The sequence below is a fragment of the Zeus faber genome (genome assembly GCF_960531495.2).
Source record: "Zeus faber genome assembly, chromosome: 21".
Classification (NCBI taxonomy): domain Eukaryota; kingdom Metazoa; phylum Chordata; class Actinopteri; order Zeiformes; family Zeidae; genus Zeus; species Zeus faber.
Genome location: NC_137208.1, coordinates 16595796 through 16616950, shown reverse-complemented (window position 1 = coordinate 16616950; position 21155 = coordinate 16595796). Strand labels below are relative to the sequence as shown.

General features: G+C 46.6%; 1 protein-coding gene across 1 annotated transcript; it reads left to right on the top strand.

Moving 5' to 3' along the window:
* Window positions 1–654: 654 nt before the first annotated feature.
* gnai1 (guanine nucleotide binding protein (G protein), alpha inhibiting activity polypeptide 1) lies at window positions 655–19502 on the top strand. The gene is made up of 9 exons (XM_080022278.1): window positions 655–915; window positions 8235–8277; window positions 8994–9135; window positions 10381–10538; window positions 14044–14172; window positions 16406–16535; window positions 16705–16858; window positions 17232–17458; window positions 19161–19502. The coding sequence occupies exons 1-8, from the start codon at window positions 798–800 to the stop codon at window positions 17420–17422; spliced, it is 1065 nt and encodes a 354-aa protein (XP_079878404.1). The 5' UTR covers window positions 655–797; the 3' UTR covers window positions 17423–17458; window positions 19161–19502.
* Window positions 19503–21155: the final 1653 nt, after the last annotated feature.

The window sequence follows — 21155 nt, the reverse complement described above, 5'->3', positions numbered from 1 at the left end:
GATCTTTCGCCCCACATCGCAGACGTATCCGATCCGCTCGCGGGTGACGTGCGTTGCGCCGCTCACGCAGGGGACGAGTCACAAGGAAACAACTTTCCAGCGGGGTCGGGTGGAGCTTTTATTGTGGTAGCAGGACGACACCGGCGGCGAAAGCCCATTCCGCCAGCTGAAGCTCCACGGGGGGGGGAGGGGGGGGCGTCGCTCCACGGCTATGGAGCTGAACAGCAGTTTGTGTGCGTGTCCGTGTGTGTGTGTGTGTGTGTGTGTGTACGCGTCCCGCTGAAATGCACGAATAAATACGTGCACACGAACGCAACAAAACAAACAAACAAACAAACGAAAAAAATCGGGGGGGGGGGACCTTTACTGCGGTGGCGGAAACGACACCGGAAGCGGCGAGCGCTGGGGTGGGCGAGCTCCGGTCGACGGGCGGGAGGCGCAGAACGCCACTCGCGGTCGCCGGCGAATGGAGGCGAAGTCTCGCTCTGACGGCGGAACATCCCCGACGACGACGACGACATATCGTCTGAAAACAGCGGGTTTTCAGTGCGCGGGGGGTGGGCGAGGAGGAGGAGGAGGAGGAGGAAACAACCTTTTACATTTTTAAATACTTTTATTTTATTTTTTTGGGGGGGGAGGGGGGCGACGAGAAGACCCATCGCTGTCCGTAACAAAAAAAAAAAGGGTCGCGTCAAGCGGGCTTCCTGGTCAAACCCTCGGATGCGGGGTTGGTGTCCGTAGTGTTTTCTATCTCGGTGTGTGTGTGTGTGTGTCGGGTCTGACGGACGCGCCGGGAGATGGGGTGCACGCTGAGCACGGAGGACAAGGCGGCGGTGGAGCGCAGCAAGATGATCGACAGGAACCTGCGGGACGACGGCGAGAAGGCGGCCCGCGAGGTCAAGCTGCTGCTGCTGGGTGAGGAGGGTGTCGGGGCGCCGGGCGAACTTATCCACCCGGCGCACACGACGTGCCCGGGCAAGCACCGAGTCCACATCAACGCACACACACACACACACACTTAAAGAAATGTTGTTACCACAATGTCGTTTTCATTACTTCAATCTGCTCTCGATTCCCCTGGCGTCCAATGTGTCACCGTTTTTTGTTTGTAAAATGTCTTTTTTTCTACAAGTTATTTGGGGCATGTTTCAGATTTATTGATTTCTTTATTTTTATTATTATTATTATTATTATTCTTCCCTTGGTGGCCAATATATTACTGATCTGATTTTTTTTATTTTTTTATTTTTTGTAAATGTTCTTGTCTACACGTTATTTGTGACATGTTCGTTTTATTTTTTTAGTTATTATTATTATTATTATTATTGCCTTGGTGTCCAGTATCTTACTGATCTTTTTTTTTTTTTGTAAATTTCGTTTTCTACAATGTATTTGGGGTGTTCTTCTATTTTTTTTTTCTGTTTTATTTATAAATATATATATATATATATATATATATATATATATATATGTTCGTTTTAATTATTCCCTTGGTGTTCAATGGCTTACTGGTCTTTTAGTAGACTTTCTAATCAGCGAGTTATTTGGGGCATGGCGTTGACATCAGCTCCATCCAGACCCAGGACAAATACCACAGAGTCGCCCGTTTTGTCCAAGCACCAGATCCTCTGTGTGCACCATTGTCATTGACTAAATCCTCCAACAATGGCACATTTCCTCCCTTTTAGTGCATTGTGCTGAACACCCCGAGCCGGGAGCCAATATGGCTAATTGCTGGCGATGCCCAACTGCAAAGGCGGTGATGTGCCTTTCAGAAAAGTCACCATAAAGTTTGTCTTGTAGTTTATTGGACATGATACCAGGTACTGTAATTTGCAAAAGATTAATGGTTAGGCATGGTCAGTCCTATCTGACCGAAACTGTTATAATAACAGTTCTTCATAATCATCTAGTTCATAACCTTACCCTGTCTCTACCTAATACTTCTGTATAGATAATATGCACTTACCTTTATACTTAAGCAGTGATCTGTCCAAAAATAGTCTAAAATTTCATTCAAATGTCTGAAAACATGCAAAATTTAACTCCGCAGACTGTAAACGAAACCACATTGATGTGGAGGGTGGTGGGGGCGTGACTAAATGCAAGAAGCTGAGGTTGGCCATCTTGAATCTCTAGTTGTTTTTTTGGGGTTTTTTTTGGGGGGGGGGGGGGTTTCTCTCCCCCCATTCACAGGCCTTCATCTCACCTATCTGTTTGGTAGTATTTTTTGAGGCTTCTTTCAAACCAGTATGATCGGGCTCTGTTTAGCTCTTGAACCTAGAGTGCTTTCACTCACAGTGTCAAATAACAGCGCTGCTTGGTTGATTAGAAAATAAACAACTTCACCAGTAGAGATGGTTGGGTTGGGGGGGGCGGGGCGGCACAAAAATCTTTCCATTGGACCTACCTGAGGCAAGTGTTTGTGCAATGTTGACATGCACACATAAAGTATGTGGGTCACCAGGGCAAGGATCCACTACCATCAGGAACTGATATTTTGCAGGAATGCACTATGCAATGGCTTATCCCAAAATAACTTTCCAAACCCATGGAGGTAACCAGGTACAGGTACATGCACTGCATTCCTCAGGTGTTTTGAGGCCAGATGGGACTGGCTTATTTAAAGAAAGCAAGTTGGGTCAAGTTCCTGCCACCTTGCTGTAGGGTGGAATGACTATTCTCCTGACAACCGTACGCAGCTCTAGTGCGCAGCTAGACGCCGGCGTGTTAACCCTTTTTAAAATGTCTCGGTCTCTATTATGCAAGTCTGTCGCTGACCCTGACTTCAGCAGCGCTTGCTCGGCGTCCATTTGGTGTGCTGGGGGCTGGATGTTGTGCGACGGTTGCATGCCGACTTTCGTGGCCACGTTCAACTTGGTCGGCGAACCCGCGCAGCCTCGTCAGGTTACGGCCCGGGCGCGCTGTGTGCCAGCCTGTCAGGTAGGCCAGGTGAAAGGAGAGAGAGGTCGTAAGATGAGTGCACGGCTAACATTAAGAATGCAACACCGCCGATCCGGTGAGGCGGAGGCCAGGGCAGGAGTTGTGTTTATTTACCTTGTGATTAGCGCAGAATTTGTATTGCCGTTTGTGTTATTCTGACCGAAACGCTTCTACAATGGCTGAAACACAAGTGTGTGATTGGTTAGAAACCTAGGTGTCTCCTCGTAATTTAGTTTGGTAATGGAGCGGAACCCCGTGTATTTTTATTTTTTTTAATTTTTCTTTTGCTACTGTATGCTGGGGGTGGCTGTTTTATTTGGCTTCTTCTACTTGTTTCTACAGCACTCTCACACATTGTCCAAGTGCAATAAGGTGTGAACCACGATCGTCAGCCTTATGAAATCCTCGGGTGAAGTAAAGCCATTCGTTTGCCTGAGCACAGATTGGAATCTTGGTCCGTGACTCAGAACCCCATGGCGGTCCTTGGTGTCTCATACGATTAGCTCGGATCATTACACCGGAGTGCGGATGTATTTCGTCTTATTACTCGGCCAAATCTCTACCCGTCCCCAATTTTATTTTTTCATCATTTCCAGGCCCCAATTACTTGACTATTCATATCTATGTGCTAAAATAGACTATAATCTTCTCAGCCTAATTATTCCTGCTCTAGTCGTCATAGGACTTGTGAAAAAGATTTTTATTAATATACTATGACCTCTTCCGGGCTTCTGTCATCACGCTCGGCGCATCGGTTAATCTCTTTAAACTAAAATACCGTTTTCATGTTTTGAGTCGAATAACCTGCCTTGATGCGCGCGCTCAGGTAAAACAGTTTTTTTAAAGACAAGGGGCGGACGTGTTGAACACCTGACAGTTGTAACAAGTCATCACTACAACCGCTTGGACGTCTCCTGCAATAGTTCGGAGCATGCCAGTGTGCGCGGGAGCAATGTAATGCCCATTGATCTGGGTGTCGGCAGATCGATTCCGGTGATTTAGCTGGGTTATTTCCTCGGCGGGCTGCTGGAATCTCTTGTGAATGACTTGTGCTCCGGCCTCCCCCCAGAGGGAGAAGAGAAACCGGTAAACAGGAACTGGATACCGAATGACTGAAATGTATTTATTTTATTTTATTTTATTTTTTTAAACAAAAGGGAAAATGCAAGCACGATGTAGAAAGAGAGATCCAAGGTGCTGCAAAAAGGAGGACGAGAAAACCGTGAGAGCAATGGATTGTGCAAGATCATTATCGATCTATTATAATCATTTTAACAATAGTGCATGAATCACTGTATGTATGTATGACCTTAGATTATCCCGACACTCGTTTGTTCGATCTACTTCACACTTGGTGGTTGAATTGCGTGCATGTCCTTGGGTGCAGTGTCGAATTTGGTGCAATTTGGACACGGGACACATGTAATGAAGCTCCGGGGCTCTGGTGTTTTTCCCCGGTGTATGACTTTAACCGGCAGCTTCCTCATCCGTAGTTGAACACAGGACTGAAACATTAACGTTTTGTTAAACTTCGCTTTTAAAATGTCTTCGAAAGTCTTACATTTTGAACGGGCATTTACTCGTGCCACCAACGTGCCATTGCTCAGCCGATCGCTCTGCCATGGGACCACGCTGCGTATGCGGCCCTTAGTTTCTTACACTGTTCACCGAACCAACATGCCCTGCGGAAAAGGCACACTAGCGCGGCGGTGGCACCCCACAATTCCTGCCCCATTGAATCTGCTGACCTAGACAGATGATCCCTTGTGCCAGGGACTCTGATTCCCTCTGAAGCAAGAATGAACCGCTACAATCGGGGACCCTGAAGAGGATAAATCCAGACTCAATGGTTCTAATCACGATAAAGGGTTCAAGGTGTAGGGCTGTGACTGTATGATTATTATTTTTCTTAATTTTTTCTTACCGCGGTTGTCATACCGTATCGTGGTCATCCGGTGGCGGCGGTGGCAGTTTTTTACTTTTTTTTTTTTTTAGTCGTGTCGAGCCTTAGAAATAATGGATAATAATTGAACACACACAAAAGAAATGTCCCATATGTTTAGTGGACTGTCTCTCCTCACCCGGGGCTCAAGCATCGAGCAGAGGAACTGAAAATTTCCACAGAAGTCCTTGAACATAGCATGGAAGTGTGTGTGTGTGTGTGTGTGTGTGTGTGTGTGCGCGTGTGTGTGTGTGCGCGTGCGTGCGCGCCGACGTCATATAACCACGGCATTGCAGTTATCGTCACAGCCCTATCTAGGTGTTATTACATGAAAATGAATGAGATATCCATGTTTACTCAACACATGCGTCGGTAGCCATTTTAATAAAGTACATCCCCATGAGTCCTGTATTTAGCTCGATTGTCATTCTGCATTCCTCCTCGCTCTCCCCGCTGAGAAGTCACCCAGAGGAGAATTTCCAGGAGGAATGTTGCGTTGGTGGTTGTGTCATAGAAACCCCTCTGTTCTCCAAACCTTTTTTTTTTTTTTTTTTCTCTCCTCAACAAGAGTCGGTGGGTTAAAATTGTTCTTAAAAATAGTTTAGACCGCCAGAAACCGAAAGCAGCTGCTCCAGCGGTTTGAGGTCCGGGGCAGTTTTTCAAGGGCTGGGTGTATCAAAGCAGCGGGTGTGTAACATGACTCTGGGGGGAAAAAAGGGGGCCAAAGGGTCAGGCCCTGTGGTTCCATATGTCCTGAAGAGGACCATGTGTGCCAAATCAGGACGAGTGGGCGCTTTTATGTTCTTGGTGCTCTGAAACCTCACACGCCCAAAAAAGACTGATCCAGGTGACTTGGACGAATGCATTCCTCAAGTTGTTTTTATTTTTTTTTATTTTTCTTCATATCTGATTTAGATGAATGGCCACCGTTAACTCGGTCGGGCTGTGTATCTTAAGGTGCCAACGCATTCCCACATTTACAAGATGCTGGTTTTCATTGCTTTGAAGTGGATTTGGGTCTCTCTGATGCATGCTCACTGAAAGCTTCAATGTCGGATCTTGTTTTCCTCAGGCTCCACATAAGTTTCTTTGTCCATGACACAGCCGTTCCAAGTCGGTAGGAAAAGGAAAAAAAAAAAAAATCTGTGTATTGTTTGTGTATGTGTTGGCGCCGGTATCGCAGTGAACGTCACAAACGTAAGTGAGTGACTGCTCGGTCTCATGTTTCGGTGCCAGTGTAAATTTAAACAGACAGATTCTTGCACACAAGCAGCAAAAAACCCAAAGCAACTGAACTGGCACGGACCACTGCTTCCCAGCCAGACAGGAGATGAGATGCACAGTCTTATGGCTGGAGGCAGAAAAGCCTCTTCTAACCCTTCCTGGAAACTCTGCGCGGATTCGGTCCGTGAGTGGCGATGCCAGTGTGTTGTGTAGGGGCGGAGTGTGACAACAGCCGGCAGTTAAGCCATCGTCCTTTTGTCTGCTGTGCTCCGGAGGCCGGAGGCCGACGCGCGGAAGGGCACCGGCCGTCCTAATTCGTTGATTGGGTCGCCAAGCAGCCCCCTGCTTTGAGCGTAGCGCCGCGTGGATGTCTCCTGAACGCCAAAACGCCTGATCCTCCTGTGTCCTCCTCCCGTAAATTCTGCTCGGGCCCGTCTTCTCCCGGGCTGCAACGCCGCTCTCCTGTTTGCATTTTGTGAATGATGAGCATATTTTGAAATGGCTTGTTTGTCATTTAAACGTAATTATCCTCTCATGGACTCGGTGAGTAGGAGGTTAAAGCAGCTGTCTTCGAAGGCGTCGTTCTCGTTGGTGTGGGTTAGTTGAAAGGGCTAAGAGGGGCTTGCGGACGCTCTCTCAAATCTATTCACACGCTCCCTAAATTACTTTATGTGTAGCGCGTTTCACTTCGAAAGGCATTGTGGGTATCTGAAACCGCTGCGGTACGGTGGGGGGGGGGGAGTCGGGCAGGCCCACGCCAACCAGGGTGTCTTCCTGCTGTCTGTGCGTCCCCCAGGAATACGCCTGGCAGCAGGGTTGACGCGGCAGCCCGGGAATCTGCCACTGTAGCCTCCGCGCCCGCCCCAACCCTCCCCGGGGGGGCTGCGACGCCGAACCGGTGAAGCATAATTAAATATGTCCTCAGGTGAATTATCACACCCGACTATATGAGGGCTGAAGGGCCGATGCTGTAGTGTAATCAATCAGATACTGTTCAGTGGAAAGGAACTGTTTTTAGTCGTTCAGACATATTCTGTGACCTTTTACAAGGAATATACAGATGCTTGGTTGTTGGTTGTTTTTTTGTTTTTTTTACTTTCCTCGAGCTCGGTCACGACGGCTGCTTTTCTCCTGGCACTGAGCCTGTTTGGAGAACCAGGGGCATCGTATACAAGATGCGCAAAGTAAATTTCCAACATTAAGAAAATGAGGAACTATGTCAGACAGATGACTGATCATGCAAGCGGCCACCGCAGGCTCCCAGCTGACTGTCGTAGGGTAACAGTTAAGTTCACCGTATGACTCAACTTCCTCTTTTGGGCCCTAAACGAAGATAGGGCATCTATTGAGACGTCGTTTACATGCGGGATTGTTTTCCCACGGTCAGGTTGGGGATTATTGGATCACTCAGAGTTCTGTGTCTGATAGGATATTTGTCTGTGATTATGATATTTGTGTGTATGTCAGATGGTTTAATACAGAGTAGGTTATGGCGTTGCCTAATGAGGGGTTGCACAATCGCTTCCTCCTGCAGTATCACACCACAAGTGGGTGTCTAGGTTCTTTCCCCTCCTGAAATTGTTTCCTTGTAGCGTCAAACACTCTACAGCATCGTCAGTAAGGTTGTTACCTCATGTGTATTCCTCAAAATATTATGACCGGCTGTAAAGAGGAATAGTGGCCACCATGTTAGGCATGCGGATTTAAAAAAAATCCCCAAATCCCACACTGCTTCGACAACTCCGCGGTGGATAACTTGTGTTTGCTTGTGCCCAAATAAAAACCTGGACTCAAAGCCCACACAATCACTCACTGCCCCTCAAATAAGCCAGCTGTCAAACCTCATTCACGCTGAATTCTCATTGTATCGGGCTGGGTCTTCCTGCACAAGAGCTGTAAGCATGGATATCAGCATTAAAACAAAATTATATTGACGCAAATGGCCTTTTTTTGTGTAGTCCTGCCGTTGCCTGTTTAGTATTAGTTCGTACCATCACACATGCCTGCTGCCAAATACGGTGATCTAACAGGTTTATGGCGTAACCATTTAGAAAGCTATGTGTTTTTGGCAGAGCCACGTAGTCTTGGGTTCACGGTTTCCTTCTCTCCTCTTCGTCTTTCCCAGGTGCTGGCGAGTCTGGGAAGAGTACAATTGTGAAGCAGATGAAGTGAGTTGTGACTGTTTAATCAATTTTATTTTTTTCATTCACAACGTAACCCAGTAAAACAATTGGGACAGCCAACATATTTTCCCTCAATGCTTCTAGGTAACCGAAGTAATCACATATGCATAACGGGCCGATCATTTTCCAATTACGCTCTTTTTACAACCTAGTAAAAACTGTCAAGCACTGATGGTGGCTTTTCTCCAGTATTTCCAATCAATGTTTTACAAATCGGGATAATAGCAATTGTGCTCTATTAAACTCAGCAGGATATGTTAAACGGTGCACTGTCAAAGTCTATTTGCCATTCACAGGCATTTGTTGTAGATATGTTAAAGCAAATTATTTTAATCTTAATTAATTAATTTTAATCATTTTTGTGAAATACCATGAATGAATGGCTTAGCAATGTACTTTTTGGTAAGCACTGGCCAGGATATGTCTTTTCAATTCTACACTTCCCACACAGAGCAACACTCACTCATTAGAGTGTGTGTGTATGTGGGTGTGTGTGTGTTGCGGTAATGAGGTCAATACCGCCATGTGTGTTTTCTCAAAGGGGACTTTTGATTTACAGTGCAATAAGAGTTCATTGATAGCGAGTCGGATAGAAAATCAGGATTGTTTTTTCATTTTTCTTGAAATTCCGATTTCACGGCAAGTCGAATGCCTTCTCAGACAGCTGACCCCCCCCCCCCCCCTCTACCCCCTACGTGTAGGATCATCCATGAGGCGGGCTACTCAGAGGAGGAGTGCAAGCAGTACAAGGCTGTGGTTTACAGCAACACCATCCAGTCGATCATCGCCATCATCAGAGCCATGGGCCGTCTCAAGATAGACTTTGGGGACGCCACCAGAGCTGTGAGTGACTGAATTTAAGGAGTGAATTGGTCTGAGAACCGAGTCCGCGTCCCCCGGGCGTCAAATCAGGGGTCCTTAACAAGGAGACGCCGATTCCGGGAAAACTATTTTCCGTACGCCACATTTCAGTACCAGTTATGTCAATTAGAGAGGTTTACAACTAATCGACGATCGGTTAGTAACTAATATGAATTGATTCAAGACGGACGACGCAGGCAAATAGTTTAAATATTGAACTTGCGTAAAGACGGATCGTAAATATTCCTGTATGCGTGAACCAGCTCAGTGAGTCTTGCGTCAAAGTTGTCCAAATTGAAATCAAATTGGGAGCACAGGAGGAGTGTTCCCTTAGTGGCAAGTCACTAAGTGTTGGAGGTGCGCAATGTCCTGTAGATCCCCACGCACCACGGCGCCAGCCCCTGGTGGTCATTAGATTTTATGTAATCAATTGCTATCGACCGACCAGGGTAGCAACGTCTAGTCGACTAATCGCGCCCGCCCCTAGAGCTGATGCAATTAATACACATCACTCGGATTCCAACTACCTGACTGCCATCATTCTGCGCAGTCGTTCGGTCCACAAGCATGTGTTTCTGTGCAAACATCTAGGGAGTTTTAAGGCAATGTTAGAAATGTAGCAAGATATGGAATTGGGTACGCTTCACTCAGATGGGTTGAAACTGCCGAAACAATGTACAATGTAATGTCTAAACAATGTACGTGTTTGGTCATGGTACATTGTTTTGTTTAACTATTTTGTCGTTGTTTTTTTTTTTGTTTTTTTTGTTGTGACATCTCAATAGGTTTAGTAATGTTATATTTTACAATCACAATAGGTTATTTTTCATAGCCGTACAAGCTTTATTTATAAAGCCGAAAGGGCAATATACCATGGGGGAAAGCGTGACCTCAGAATGCAACTGTGCATTTAAAAATTCGATAGAATTTACCAGATGAAGTTGCAAAAACATGAATCCTCAAGGAGATATGATGTGCAACTACTCTTCACTATTTGAAAGCCTTAAGCCTTCTACTTAATTATAGTAATTAAGTCGTAAATTGTTCACAACAAGGGCTAGTAATGTGTTCCCACTAGCAGTTGATATCATTATTTTGATGTTGACGTCCATCTCCTCCCTTGGCTCGTGGATCCATGGTTTTCATGTCGCCATCAATGTTGAGTACAACTGCAGCGTGGTTGAGCTTCGCTGACCCCCCCCCCCAAACCCCCGACCGTTCTCTCAGGATGACGCGCGGCAGCTGTTTGTGCTGGCGGGCTCGGCAGAGGAGGGCTTCATGACGACGGAGCTGGCCGGAGTCATCCAGCGCCTGTGGAAGGACGGAGGGGTGCAGGCCTGCTTCGGTCGCTCCCGGGAGTACCAGCTCAACGACTCGGCGGCATAGTGAGTCGCATATCTATCTATCTATCTATACGCATATCTATACACGTACAAGGCCTGTCGCAATAACTGCTTTATTGACTTCGGCGCAAATTGCCTGGTGTGTTTACATGCGTGTTTGTTTACACAGGAATTTCGCCGACATTTTAGCCAACATGATGCCAGAATAGGCGGTGGGGTTTTCCCCACCGTTATCAGACTTAGTGGCCTTAGCGACGCCGCTAACATGACAAAGCTTATAAACAGTACCTCGTCGGCGGAAGAATCCGCCGAAAATCGCGATCCCCTCCTTATCTTTGGGAGTTTTCCCACCGACCACGATCATTGTCCCCGCTTGAGTTTTGCCTGGCTGAGAGCTCTCTGCCACTGTTACCCCTAAAGACGCTGCGTTCAAGTCACGTGGGAATTTACCATCAAAACGACTTGCTGCTTTTTGCCGCTCGTAACATCTATCTGTTTTTTATGTCTAGAACTTCTCTTCTTATGTTTGAACTTATGGAAAAATATATTTGGGAATGGCGTTTAACAAAAGTGCCAGTTAAATGTTGTAATGTAGTCGAAATGTTGTATGTTTCAAAGAGCAATAAAGACAAAAAATACAACAAAAATACAAAACAAAAGTAGTAAAGTTAATAAATGGAAGGAATTATCTGTCAAAATTAACGAATACATATGCAATTAATACTAATGGGTAAAGTGGGAAATAAATTCTACAATCTGCAAATCTGTATTATAGTTTAAAAGAATCAGAGACATACAGTAAATGTATTTCTAAATCCACAAATAAATAATCTATTACTTGCGCTGTGTAAACCATTTCACAAATGAATGTGACTGAACCGGATGAACAGAAAGGGGGAAAAGGGGAAAAAAAACAAAGACACATTTTGCTGTTATTTCTGGTCGCGCTGCTTCTGTCTGCTCTGAGTGAGTTTCACTGTGGTCGGGGCTCAGGTAGCTCCCACACACACTACGGCTCCAGACTGACTATTTAGTCACATTTTGCGACCATTTTTGGAGACGGTGCTACTAAATTTCATAACTAGGAGCACCAGCGTGACTTGCAAATATGTCGACCTTTTTTATTTTTGAAAATTGTATTTATTTTATCATCGTTTATAATGTGACACACTAGGAGGGAGTGTGTGTGTTACGGCTGTCCACATTGGCCAAAAACCACGTTCAAATACTCTCATCCCAAAAAGAAAAAAAACAAGTTAAAATATCTATTACAATTTGACCAACTTTTGGGCTTTGTTATCACCTGTTAGGGTTGGCCAAACGTGCAAAATTTCAATCATCCAATCGCGGGCCTCCGCCTCCTCCACCTTGCACCTTGATGGGAGCAGCGTCCCATCCCCGGACTGGGTGGTGGGACGGCTCCTTTCTCCGGGATAATTACACGATTTGGTCCGCTCTTAATCCTTTGTTTTGAGGAGGGGGGGGGGGGGGGGGAGGGGGAGGTAAATAAATAAATAAAAAATGCGCCTAATTAAGAGATTGTTTCAACCGAACCTCCACGCTGCCCCTCGGTGAGACCCGGTGCTCGGTCCCAGGCGATGGGCGTGCTGCTGGCAGAGCCCGGAACACCTGTATAGTCTGGACGGAGCCTCTTCCAGAACGCCGCGTCTGTTTGGTATTTTTTTTGTTTGTTTGTTTGTTTTTTTAACCTTTTTTTAATTGAATGAGCATAAAGCTTTCCACGCACCTGCTCTGCTAGTGGACAAAAAAACCCCAAATAAAATGCACAGACAAAACAAAGAGGATTATGTGGAAAAAGTGAGTCTGGACCCCTGCACAAACACACACACACACACACACACACAGTGTGTGACAGTTACTCGAGGCTAGGTGTTTTCCCCAAAGTTTGGAAGAATACACCAAATGGACTTGGTTGCAAAGCCTTTTGCCTAACCGTTAAAATACAGATTTGGCAGCGGACATGGCCTGTTGAGGCATCGGTGCCTCTGCTCATATGGGCACCTGACTGTTTTATTTTTACAAATGCAATTGTGGGATTTGGCCACGAGAGCTTAAGTGCAATTTTTGATGACAGAGCCCGCGAGTCCATTTTATTTATTGTTTTGGTTGTGTGGTTTTATTGTAATGTTTTGTTTATTTAAGATATTTTAATATTTTTTCACATCACAATGGCTGAATATTCTTAAGAATTAAAAGGTCATTGCTATTTGAAAGGGTGTACTTGCATATATCAGTGGCGAAAAATGGTCTTAAAATGACAGTATCGTTTACTGCAATTATTTAAGGGACACTATATCGTCCAACAATAGTAGTTGTCGTGCCAGGCCTCACGCATACGTCAACCGAAAACGGTTTCCAAACTCACCAAACTAAGTGAGTCACCCACTCAGCTGGACACTCGCCGGCTGAACAACACCGGTTCATGGAGGCAGCCAGACGCTTCAGTCTCTCCGGATCCAGAACATGAGAACACGCTGCCTGACTGTCAATATTTGTCCTCTTGCGGAGTTAAGCCTGCCCTGCGGTGTGGCCAGAGAGAGTGTTTTGGTATTTTGTCTTTCCTTTAAGCCCTGGGTATTTGCTACATGTTGAACAAAGTTCAGGGAGGAAACACAAAAAAAAAAAAAAAATTGTTTTTTCAAAAACCTAACTTTTGGCGCACACACACACACACCACATTCAAATGCTCCATTATCTGATCACCTCAGCCTGACTTCTGTAGAGGCTGTATTATGCAAGAGACCTCAGGACAAGCGATGTCATCACAAGGCAGCTCCTGTGTTTTGCCAGAGTACTCACTGGCCAAGACTAACAGACGTCAGCCAGCGTTTCCCTTGGCTGCGGGGGGGGATGTTGATTACCAACAAACACAATCATGAAAACCCTGTTGTTCTCCAACACCCTGGTCCCGGACCAGAATCCAACAGGACCAGTTCAAAGTCCTGTTTGGTGGGGGAGGTTTCTCTTTAATTCTGTGCATGCGAGGGTTGGGGTTGAACCCTCCTTCCCTGCCAGTTGATCTGCAGTGTTGTTTAGGCCTCACTGTTGCTCCCTAACACCCATAGTACCTCATATACGGCTGTTTTTATATTATTAATCAATCACACTATGTAAGCTTCTTATTGTGGTCGCGTCAGTGGGCTATTGAAAGTGGAAACCCGCAAAAACGTTTTTGCCGAACTCCCAAGAAGATGAAAATTCTGAGTGGGGCTTCTGGGTCTTGTAGTGTAATCCACCAGACACTTAGTGGCTCACGACTGATGCTTTTATGAGTGCGTTTATAAAGTAGTGTTAACTCCAGGAAGGTAAGTTACTCGCCCTCATTTTGAGACGGGGGATTCGGCCTGGATTAACTCTCCAGTTGTCTCATGGTCCTTGAAAATGCGTTGAGTTGTTTGCTGTTCTGACAGTCATGCACTCGGCCTTGACACATGCTCTCTCTCTCTCTCTCTCTCTCTCTCTCTCTCTCTCTCTCTCCCCCCGTCTCTCTCTTGCCCCTTTTCCCTCCCCGTGTCGTTCTCTCCAGCTACTTGAATGATCTGGACAGGATATCCCAGTCTACCTATATCCCCACTCAGCAGGATGTCCTGAGGACCCGCGTCAAGACCACGGGCATCGTGGAAACGCACTTCACATTCAAAGACCTGCACTTCAAGTGAGAATGTCCTGCTCGCCAAAGTCTTAGTGGGGTGTTTTTCTTTGTTTTGTTTTTGTTCCTTCTCCTTGTGAGGCAGCTTTTCACGATTTTCCCTTCCTGCCATTGACACAAGTCGCACCAACAGAAATTCCCTTTGTACGCGTACAGCTGTAAGGTGTTGCAACAATGATGAGATCATCTGTGATTCATCTCAGTTCCCTTTGGCCGACACGGAGGACGAAGACGAGTGGAAGCGTTTTGGTGGCGGCTGAGCTACAAGCCTTTATTTGGTTGTTCCTTTTTACAGGATGTTCACTTTTTTATGTCATTTATCTTGCTCATCAGTTGCTGTTATTATATGTTGTCGTTAGATCAACATACACTCACCGGCCGCTTTATTAGGTACACCTTGCTAGTACCGGGTTGGACCCCCTTTTGCCCTTCAGAACTGCTTTAATTCTCCGTGGCATAGATTCAACAAGGTGTTGGAAACATTCCTCAGAGATTTTGCTCCATATTGACATGATCGCATCACGCAGTTGCTGCAGATTTGTCGGCTGCACATCCATGATGCGAATCTTCCGTTCCACCACATCCCAAAGGTGCTCTATTGGATTAAGATGTGGAGGCCATTGGAGTACAGTGAACTCAGTGTCATGTTCAAGAAACCAGTTTGAGATGATTTGAGCTTTGTGACAAGGTGCATTATCCTGCTGGAAGTAGCCATCAGAAGATGGGTACACTGTGCTCATAAAGGGATGGACATGGTCAGCCACAATACTCTGTTATGCTGTGGTGTTTAAACCATGCTCAATTGGTACTAAGGGGCCCAAAGTGTGCCAAGAAAATGTCCCCCACACCATTACACCACCACCACCACCACCAGCCTAAACCCTTGATACAAGACAGGATGGTTCCATGCTTTCATGTTGTTTACGGCAAATTCTGACCCTACCATCTGAATGTCGCAGCTGAAATCGAGACTCATCAGACCAGGCAACGTTTTTCCAATCTTCTATTGTCCATTTTTGGTGAGCCTGTGCGACTCGTAGCCTCAGTTTCCTGTTCTCGGCTGACAGGAGTGGCTCCCGGTGTGGTCTTCTGCTGCTGGAGCCCATCTGCTTCAGGGTTCCACGTGTTGTGTGTTCAGAGATGGTATTGTGCATACCTTGGTTGTAACCAGTGGTTATTGGAGTTACCGTTGCCTTTCCATCATCTCGAACCAGTCTGCCCATTCTCCTCTGACCTCTGACATCAACAAGGCATGTTCGTCCACACAACTGCCGCTCACTGGATATTTTCTCTTTTTTGGACCATTCTCTGTAAACCCTAGAGATGGTTGTGTGTGAAAATCTCAGTAGGTCAGCAGTTTCTGAAAAACTTAGACCAGCCCGTCTGGCCCCAACAACCATGCCACATTCAAAGTCACTTAAATCCCCTTTCTTCCCCTTTCTGATGCTCTGTTTAAACTTAAGCAAGTCAACCTCACCATGTCTACATGCCTAAATGCAATGAGTTGTGGCCATATGATGTGGCTGATTAGCTATTTGTGTTAACAAGCAACTGAACAGGCGTACCTAATAAAGTGGCCGGTGAGTGTATATCACATAGATCAACATTTGACGCTCCAGCAGTGCTCCTCAGGGTTATGCTCCCTGGCATGGTACAAAATGCTGCCACAATGGAATCGGAATCTTTTGTTCTTCCGCTATTGCAAAAATGTGTAGGGTACAAAAGAAAGGCCTGGCTTTTGTGTATTCTGTTACATAAAGTTTTATCGCTTTTGTAAAATAAAATAAAATCTTGCCTCATTAGCACCCGGTGTGATAAGGCTGCTGAAAAGTCGGTACATGTATTGACGCACTGGTGCCTGTGGAACATTGAGAGCCGTCCTACCTTTAACAGCCACCTCCTTCATATCTGGGTCATTCACTGTAGCCGTCAGCGTCTCAGATGGCAGTGAGCCAATGGCAATTAAGCTTTACGCCAATGGTAGAAATGTAAAGTAAGGGGAGTAAAAATGTAGAATGCAAAGTTGGCACATAGCTGCCTGCCTGATTTTTTTTATTTGTAATTTTTTTTATGTTTAATACCGTATGTGGCTCTTCTTTACATGGTGGACGTCTATTATTAGACGTTTAGAGCGTAGACTAGTGTGACTTGTGACGGCCCTATTTGAACTTTTATTTTTTTATTTATTTTTTTGTTTTGACACCGATCGCCCCTCACGTTGCCCCGTCCCGTCCTGCAGAATGTTCGACGTGGGCGGCCAGCGGTCCGAGAGGAAGAAGTGGATCCACTGCTTCGAGGGCGTCACCGCCATCATCTTCTGCGTGGCCCTCAGCGACTACGACCTGGTGCTGGCGGAGGACGAGGAGATGGTGAGTTGCTCGCGGGCCGGCACAATGTGTTTTTTATTTATTTGTTTGTTTTAGTTTTTATTTAGTTTTGGACACAAAATCCCGCTCCAAAGATGGAGGAGGGGGCGTTGGAGGTATTCCAAGCCTCAGCTTCTCTCTCTCTCTCTCTCTCTCTCTCTCCCTCCCTCAGAACCGTATGCACGAGAGCATGAAGCTGTTCGACAGCATCTGCAACAACAAGTGGTTCACGGACACGTCCATCATCCTCTTCCTCAACAAGAAGGACCTGTTTGAGGAGAAGATCAGGAGGAGTCCGCTCACCATCTGCTACCCGGAGTACGCCGGTAAGGAAGGCGGCGAGGAACGATGTCGACCGAGCCCCCGAAACCCGGCGCGTCGCTCCCAGTCGAAAAAAAATTAGGAGCATTGATGCCGGAGAGCTTCCGGGCGTGGAGGCCTTTATGAGTGAACGCCTGTTTAGAGGAAGCTGCTTTTTTATTTTTATTTTTTACCTCAAACAAAAACAACAAAGTGCGGAAAGCGGAGGAGCAGGATATCGTCTAACCAGGCTGCTCACTCTGCCCACCATCCACAAGAAAACCTCAATTGCTCAACGCTAGTTCCCAGTGTTGACTTCCTGCCCCCTTTTGTTTTTTTTAACTTCCTGTTTTTTTTCCTGGTTTTCTCTTCCTCCTCTGCCTCTCTTCTTCCGTTCAGGCTCGAACACGTACGAGGAAGCGGCCGCCTACATCCAGTGTCAGTTTGAGGACCTCAACAAGCGGAAGGACACCAAGGAGATCTACACCCACTTCACCTGCGCCACCGACACCAAGAATGTGCAGTTCGTCTTTGACGCCGTCACCGATGTCATCATCAAGAACAACCTGAAGGACTGCGGCCTCTTCTGAGGCCCCCGCCCGGGAGCAGGAGGAGCGGTGTTTCTGGTGAGGAGCCCCTCAGCCCCTTGCTCAGTCGAATTGCAAAGATACCATCAAGCATTGAGGCGTTGGTTCGTTTTCGACGAGGGATGCGCTTGATTGGTCGACTAGTCGTTTAAACATTGCCACCCTTGCTAGTCGGCGCCTGAAATGCTAGTCTGTAAAACTTATTAGGCCCCAATATGAGCGCCTTCCCCGTCCGGACCCCTCGGGCCCACCGCCGGGCCCGCCTCCGCCGGTCCATCCGGAAGGTGGAGCTTGTGCGGCGCACCCAAAAGGCGGGCGAGCTATGCCTGAGCAGCAGCACTTAAAATAAAATTTTGGTCAATGAAGAACGTGATAAACAGTTTCACATGGCTCTCATAATATACGCCATATTTTTTTTACAATATATTCGATATCTTTTCGGACTTTTAGACTAGTTCAGGTTTAAACCTCTGTATGGACGTCAGGGGGAAATGAGTTGTTAGGAACACACTTCCTTTGGACGTCTAAACAGTTTGGATCAACAGTGTTGGCAAGGAGAGAAATAAACAGAATAGACAAAAAAAAAAAGGAAAGTATGTGTTTAATCGCCAAATTTCCGACGTGCTCGACTATCTTGTCAAAACTCAGCATAAAACCATTGAAAATTGTCCACTTCCATCAGTTATCCAGCATAACTTTGTTTTTAGGCAAGTGGTTGTTACCAGCGCAGCATGACAACTCAGTACTTACTTGTCAGTAGTTTTATGCTTGCTGCCTATCAGAAGGGATCTGTTTTGATGTTTTAAAAGTTCCATTTCCCCTTTCTGAGTTATCGTACATATCATGTGGTAATTTTCAGGAAGTAAAAAAACAAAAAAAAAAAAAACAGCCGTGTTGGCTGGAACACACAGCGTGTCTTCTTTGGGAAGCAGCGTGGACCTGGGGAGGCTTCTCGTCTTGGTTTACTCTCACTCCTCGCCCTGTGCGGCAGCTGTGTGGAGGGTTGAGACTTTACCGAAAGGAATGCCTGAGCGACCCCACGGCAAGGGATGGATGGAGAACTTATTCGCTGCGGAGCAGCCCCAGCGTTTCCGGCCTTGTTCTGTGCTCCGCGCGCCGCCGCTGTCTCCCCGTTCCGCATGAACCCGGCGAACGGAGCCGCAAGAACCCGTCGCGCCTCGGACACACACGGCCGAGCCGGCGCTCATTTCTGAGCCGATGCGGACCGGCGTTTAGTCGTCCGTTGGCGCGACGCGGCGTTTCGTTCCCTCCCAACCCCGATCGAGCGGCACTGAATACGCTGCCATGCAGGCGTTAATGTGTTCGCCAGGTCCTGACAAAGGCGCCCGCTCCAGCAGCTTTTTGTGCGCCATCGTTGTCTCCATTATGAATCCGGGGTTATTCCCAAACTTTGTCCTTCGTCCGGGCCGATTTAATCCCTGCCCTCTTGCACCTCCCCAAATGTCACAAATTTGGTGAAACAAGCTCTCAAAACCAGGGTTGTTGTTTTTTTTTGTGACCGTTTTTACAGTAGTGGTGTATCTGACTCTCACTTGTTTAACTTATCTTAATTAAATGCAATTCTTGACTCCAGTAAGCTGTTTGACAGTGACACGGCCGATCTCCTAACGCCTCCGTTAAATAACTCTCTCTCTCCTTCTCTCTCTCTCTCTCTCTCTCTCTCTCTCTCTCTCTCTCTCTCTCTCTCTCTCTCTCTCTCTCTTCCCCCCCCCCCCCTCAGGCGACGAGGCCGGCGTGATGTGCATCGTTGTTTGGGAAAGATGAGAAGAGCAGAGAGAGGATCTGTGTCGCGGACCAGTGCTGTACTATATGCCACTTTTAACAGCTTTATTTATGTCTTTTTTTTTTTTCCTTCCTTTTTTTTTTTTTTTTGTCTGAGAACATTTTGAACTAGTCTGACATTTGTGTAGGATGTTTGTATTATCGTTTAAAAAAAAGAAAAAAAAGGAAAGAAAACCCTTCATTTGTCCTTTTCATTTAGTTTTTCGGTTCGGCTTTTTGTCGTCCCTTTCTGGAAAATACGTTGGTGTACTTCCCAGCGCCCTCTTCCTCCTTCACACCCGGGAGCTAGTGTGTCTGTGTGTGTGTGTGTGTGTGGGGGTGGGGGTGGTGGTTTAGGGGGCGGGGCCAGAAAAGCAGGGGTATGCTTTGAGTTGAGCTTGTTGGTACTTGTGCCTTTGCATTCTTTTAAAGCGGTCGTAGTCCAAATGCTTGTTCTTTTTGCCCTGCTGAGTTGTTTCCCAACACTGTGTATTAAAAAAAGAAGGAAAGACGGAAAGAAAACCCTTCACATGTAGGTATCCCCGCTATCTTCTGTGTGCACACCACTGAGCTCGTGGGAGGAGCGGATCCTTCTACGATCCAACAGATGTGGTATGTGGATCTCCATGGTGACCAACATGCGGCCATCCCTCCACCTGCCATGACGATGGAAGGTCGCTCGGTATTCAAACGTATATCGTTCCATTTATCCAGACAGCGGTTTAATATTATGTTTTTCCTTTTTTTACCCCCTTTTTAAATTGTGTTTTTTTTATTTTTCTTTGCGCAATATACTCATTCCCTCAACGATTAAATAAAAATAAAGATGGTGAATGGAGGCACCGGGCCTATATTACGCCCGCGTCTCGAACGTAATACAATGTCCACGGCAGGCACACTTCAATGTATATTTTAATGTATGGAGGAGAGTTGCGGCGCCTCGGGCGTCTGAGGAAAAGGACTGAACCACAGAAGGGAGATGAGGGGGGAGGAGGAGGAGATGGAGGTCTGATGCTTGAGCAGGCGTCTCGGAGAGCGGTGTGTCAAGGATTTCAGATGAGCAGTGCTGCCTTAGGATCGGTTCCATCGCTTCCGGAGCGGTCGAGGGGCCACGGTCGGCGGTTGTAAATCAGTAACACTATGCCGAGAAATGCGGGGAAATTACGGTCTTTGGTCTGTTACCATAAAGAAACTGCCACAACTGTCAATGCGTGTCTTCTCTGCAGATGGAGAATATTTGTAGACTCATCTCCCTTATTTTGCTAATAAAAACCATTTACAAACCATTTAGTTGCCGTGTCATTGATTATTCAGATCCACCTCGTGCACCCCTCGGGATTTGGGCGAGTGGGAGCCAAAACGATTCCTCCATCAGCGTAATTAGTTGCTATGTTGCGATGTGATGAATATGCATTATGATGGTTGCCTTGATGTGTGGAATCTTTATTCACACTGACGTCACAAGCTCCGTTGGCGCCCTCGCAGCGCTCTCCCTTTGGACAAAAGGCGTCAAAGCTGCCTTCAAAAAGAGCATACTATTTTCAACACCAGGCTAGTACGTGTTCAGCATGTCCAAAACCATAGTATGTGAAAAGTACCAGGATCTACTACATCCAGTGGCATATTGTACGCTACGCTGGCTGGCGTATCCCACAATGCATTGCGAGGGCAAGATGGCGGTGAAAGTTTCTATGAAGTGTCCATAGGAAAATCGACCTGCTGTGGGACGATGTGGTACGTCCAGAAGACCATTGTTCTATTTGCGCTGACCGGTCCTGCGGCTACGCATCAAGCTGTGATGCACTGTGTGTTCTGACACCTTTCTTTCATAGCATTTCTTTCATGTGCGAAGACCTCAGACCAGACAGTCTAGACCCCACACGCATCAAAGAGCCCATGGGCTCCCATGACCCTGTCACCGGTTCACCGGTTGTTCTTCCTTGTGCCACTTCTG

What these genes read in the sequence shown, in the direction of transcription:
- gnai1 (XM_080022278.1), top strand. Translation starts at nt 798, where the DNA reads ATGGGGTGCACGCTGAGCACGGAGGACAAGGCGGCGGTGGAGCGCAGC. An exon ending in TTGGGGACGCCACCAGAGCT is followed by an intron (nt 9,136 to 10,380) that starts GTGAGTGACTGA and finishes CCGTTCTCTCAG; the next exon opens with GATGACGCGCGGCAGCTGTT. An exon ending in TGGCGGAGGACGAGGAGATG is followed by an intron (nt 16,536 to 16,704) that starts GTGAGTTGCTCG and finishes TCCCTCCCTCAG; the next exon opens with AACCGTATGCACGAGAGCAT.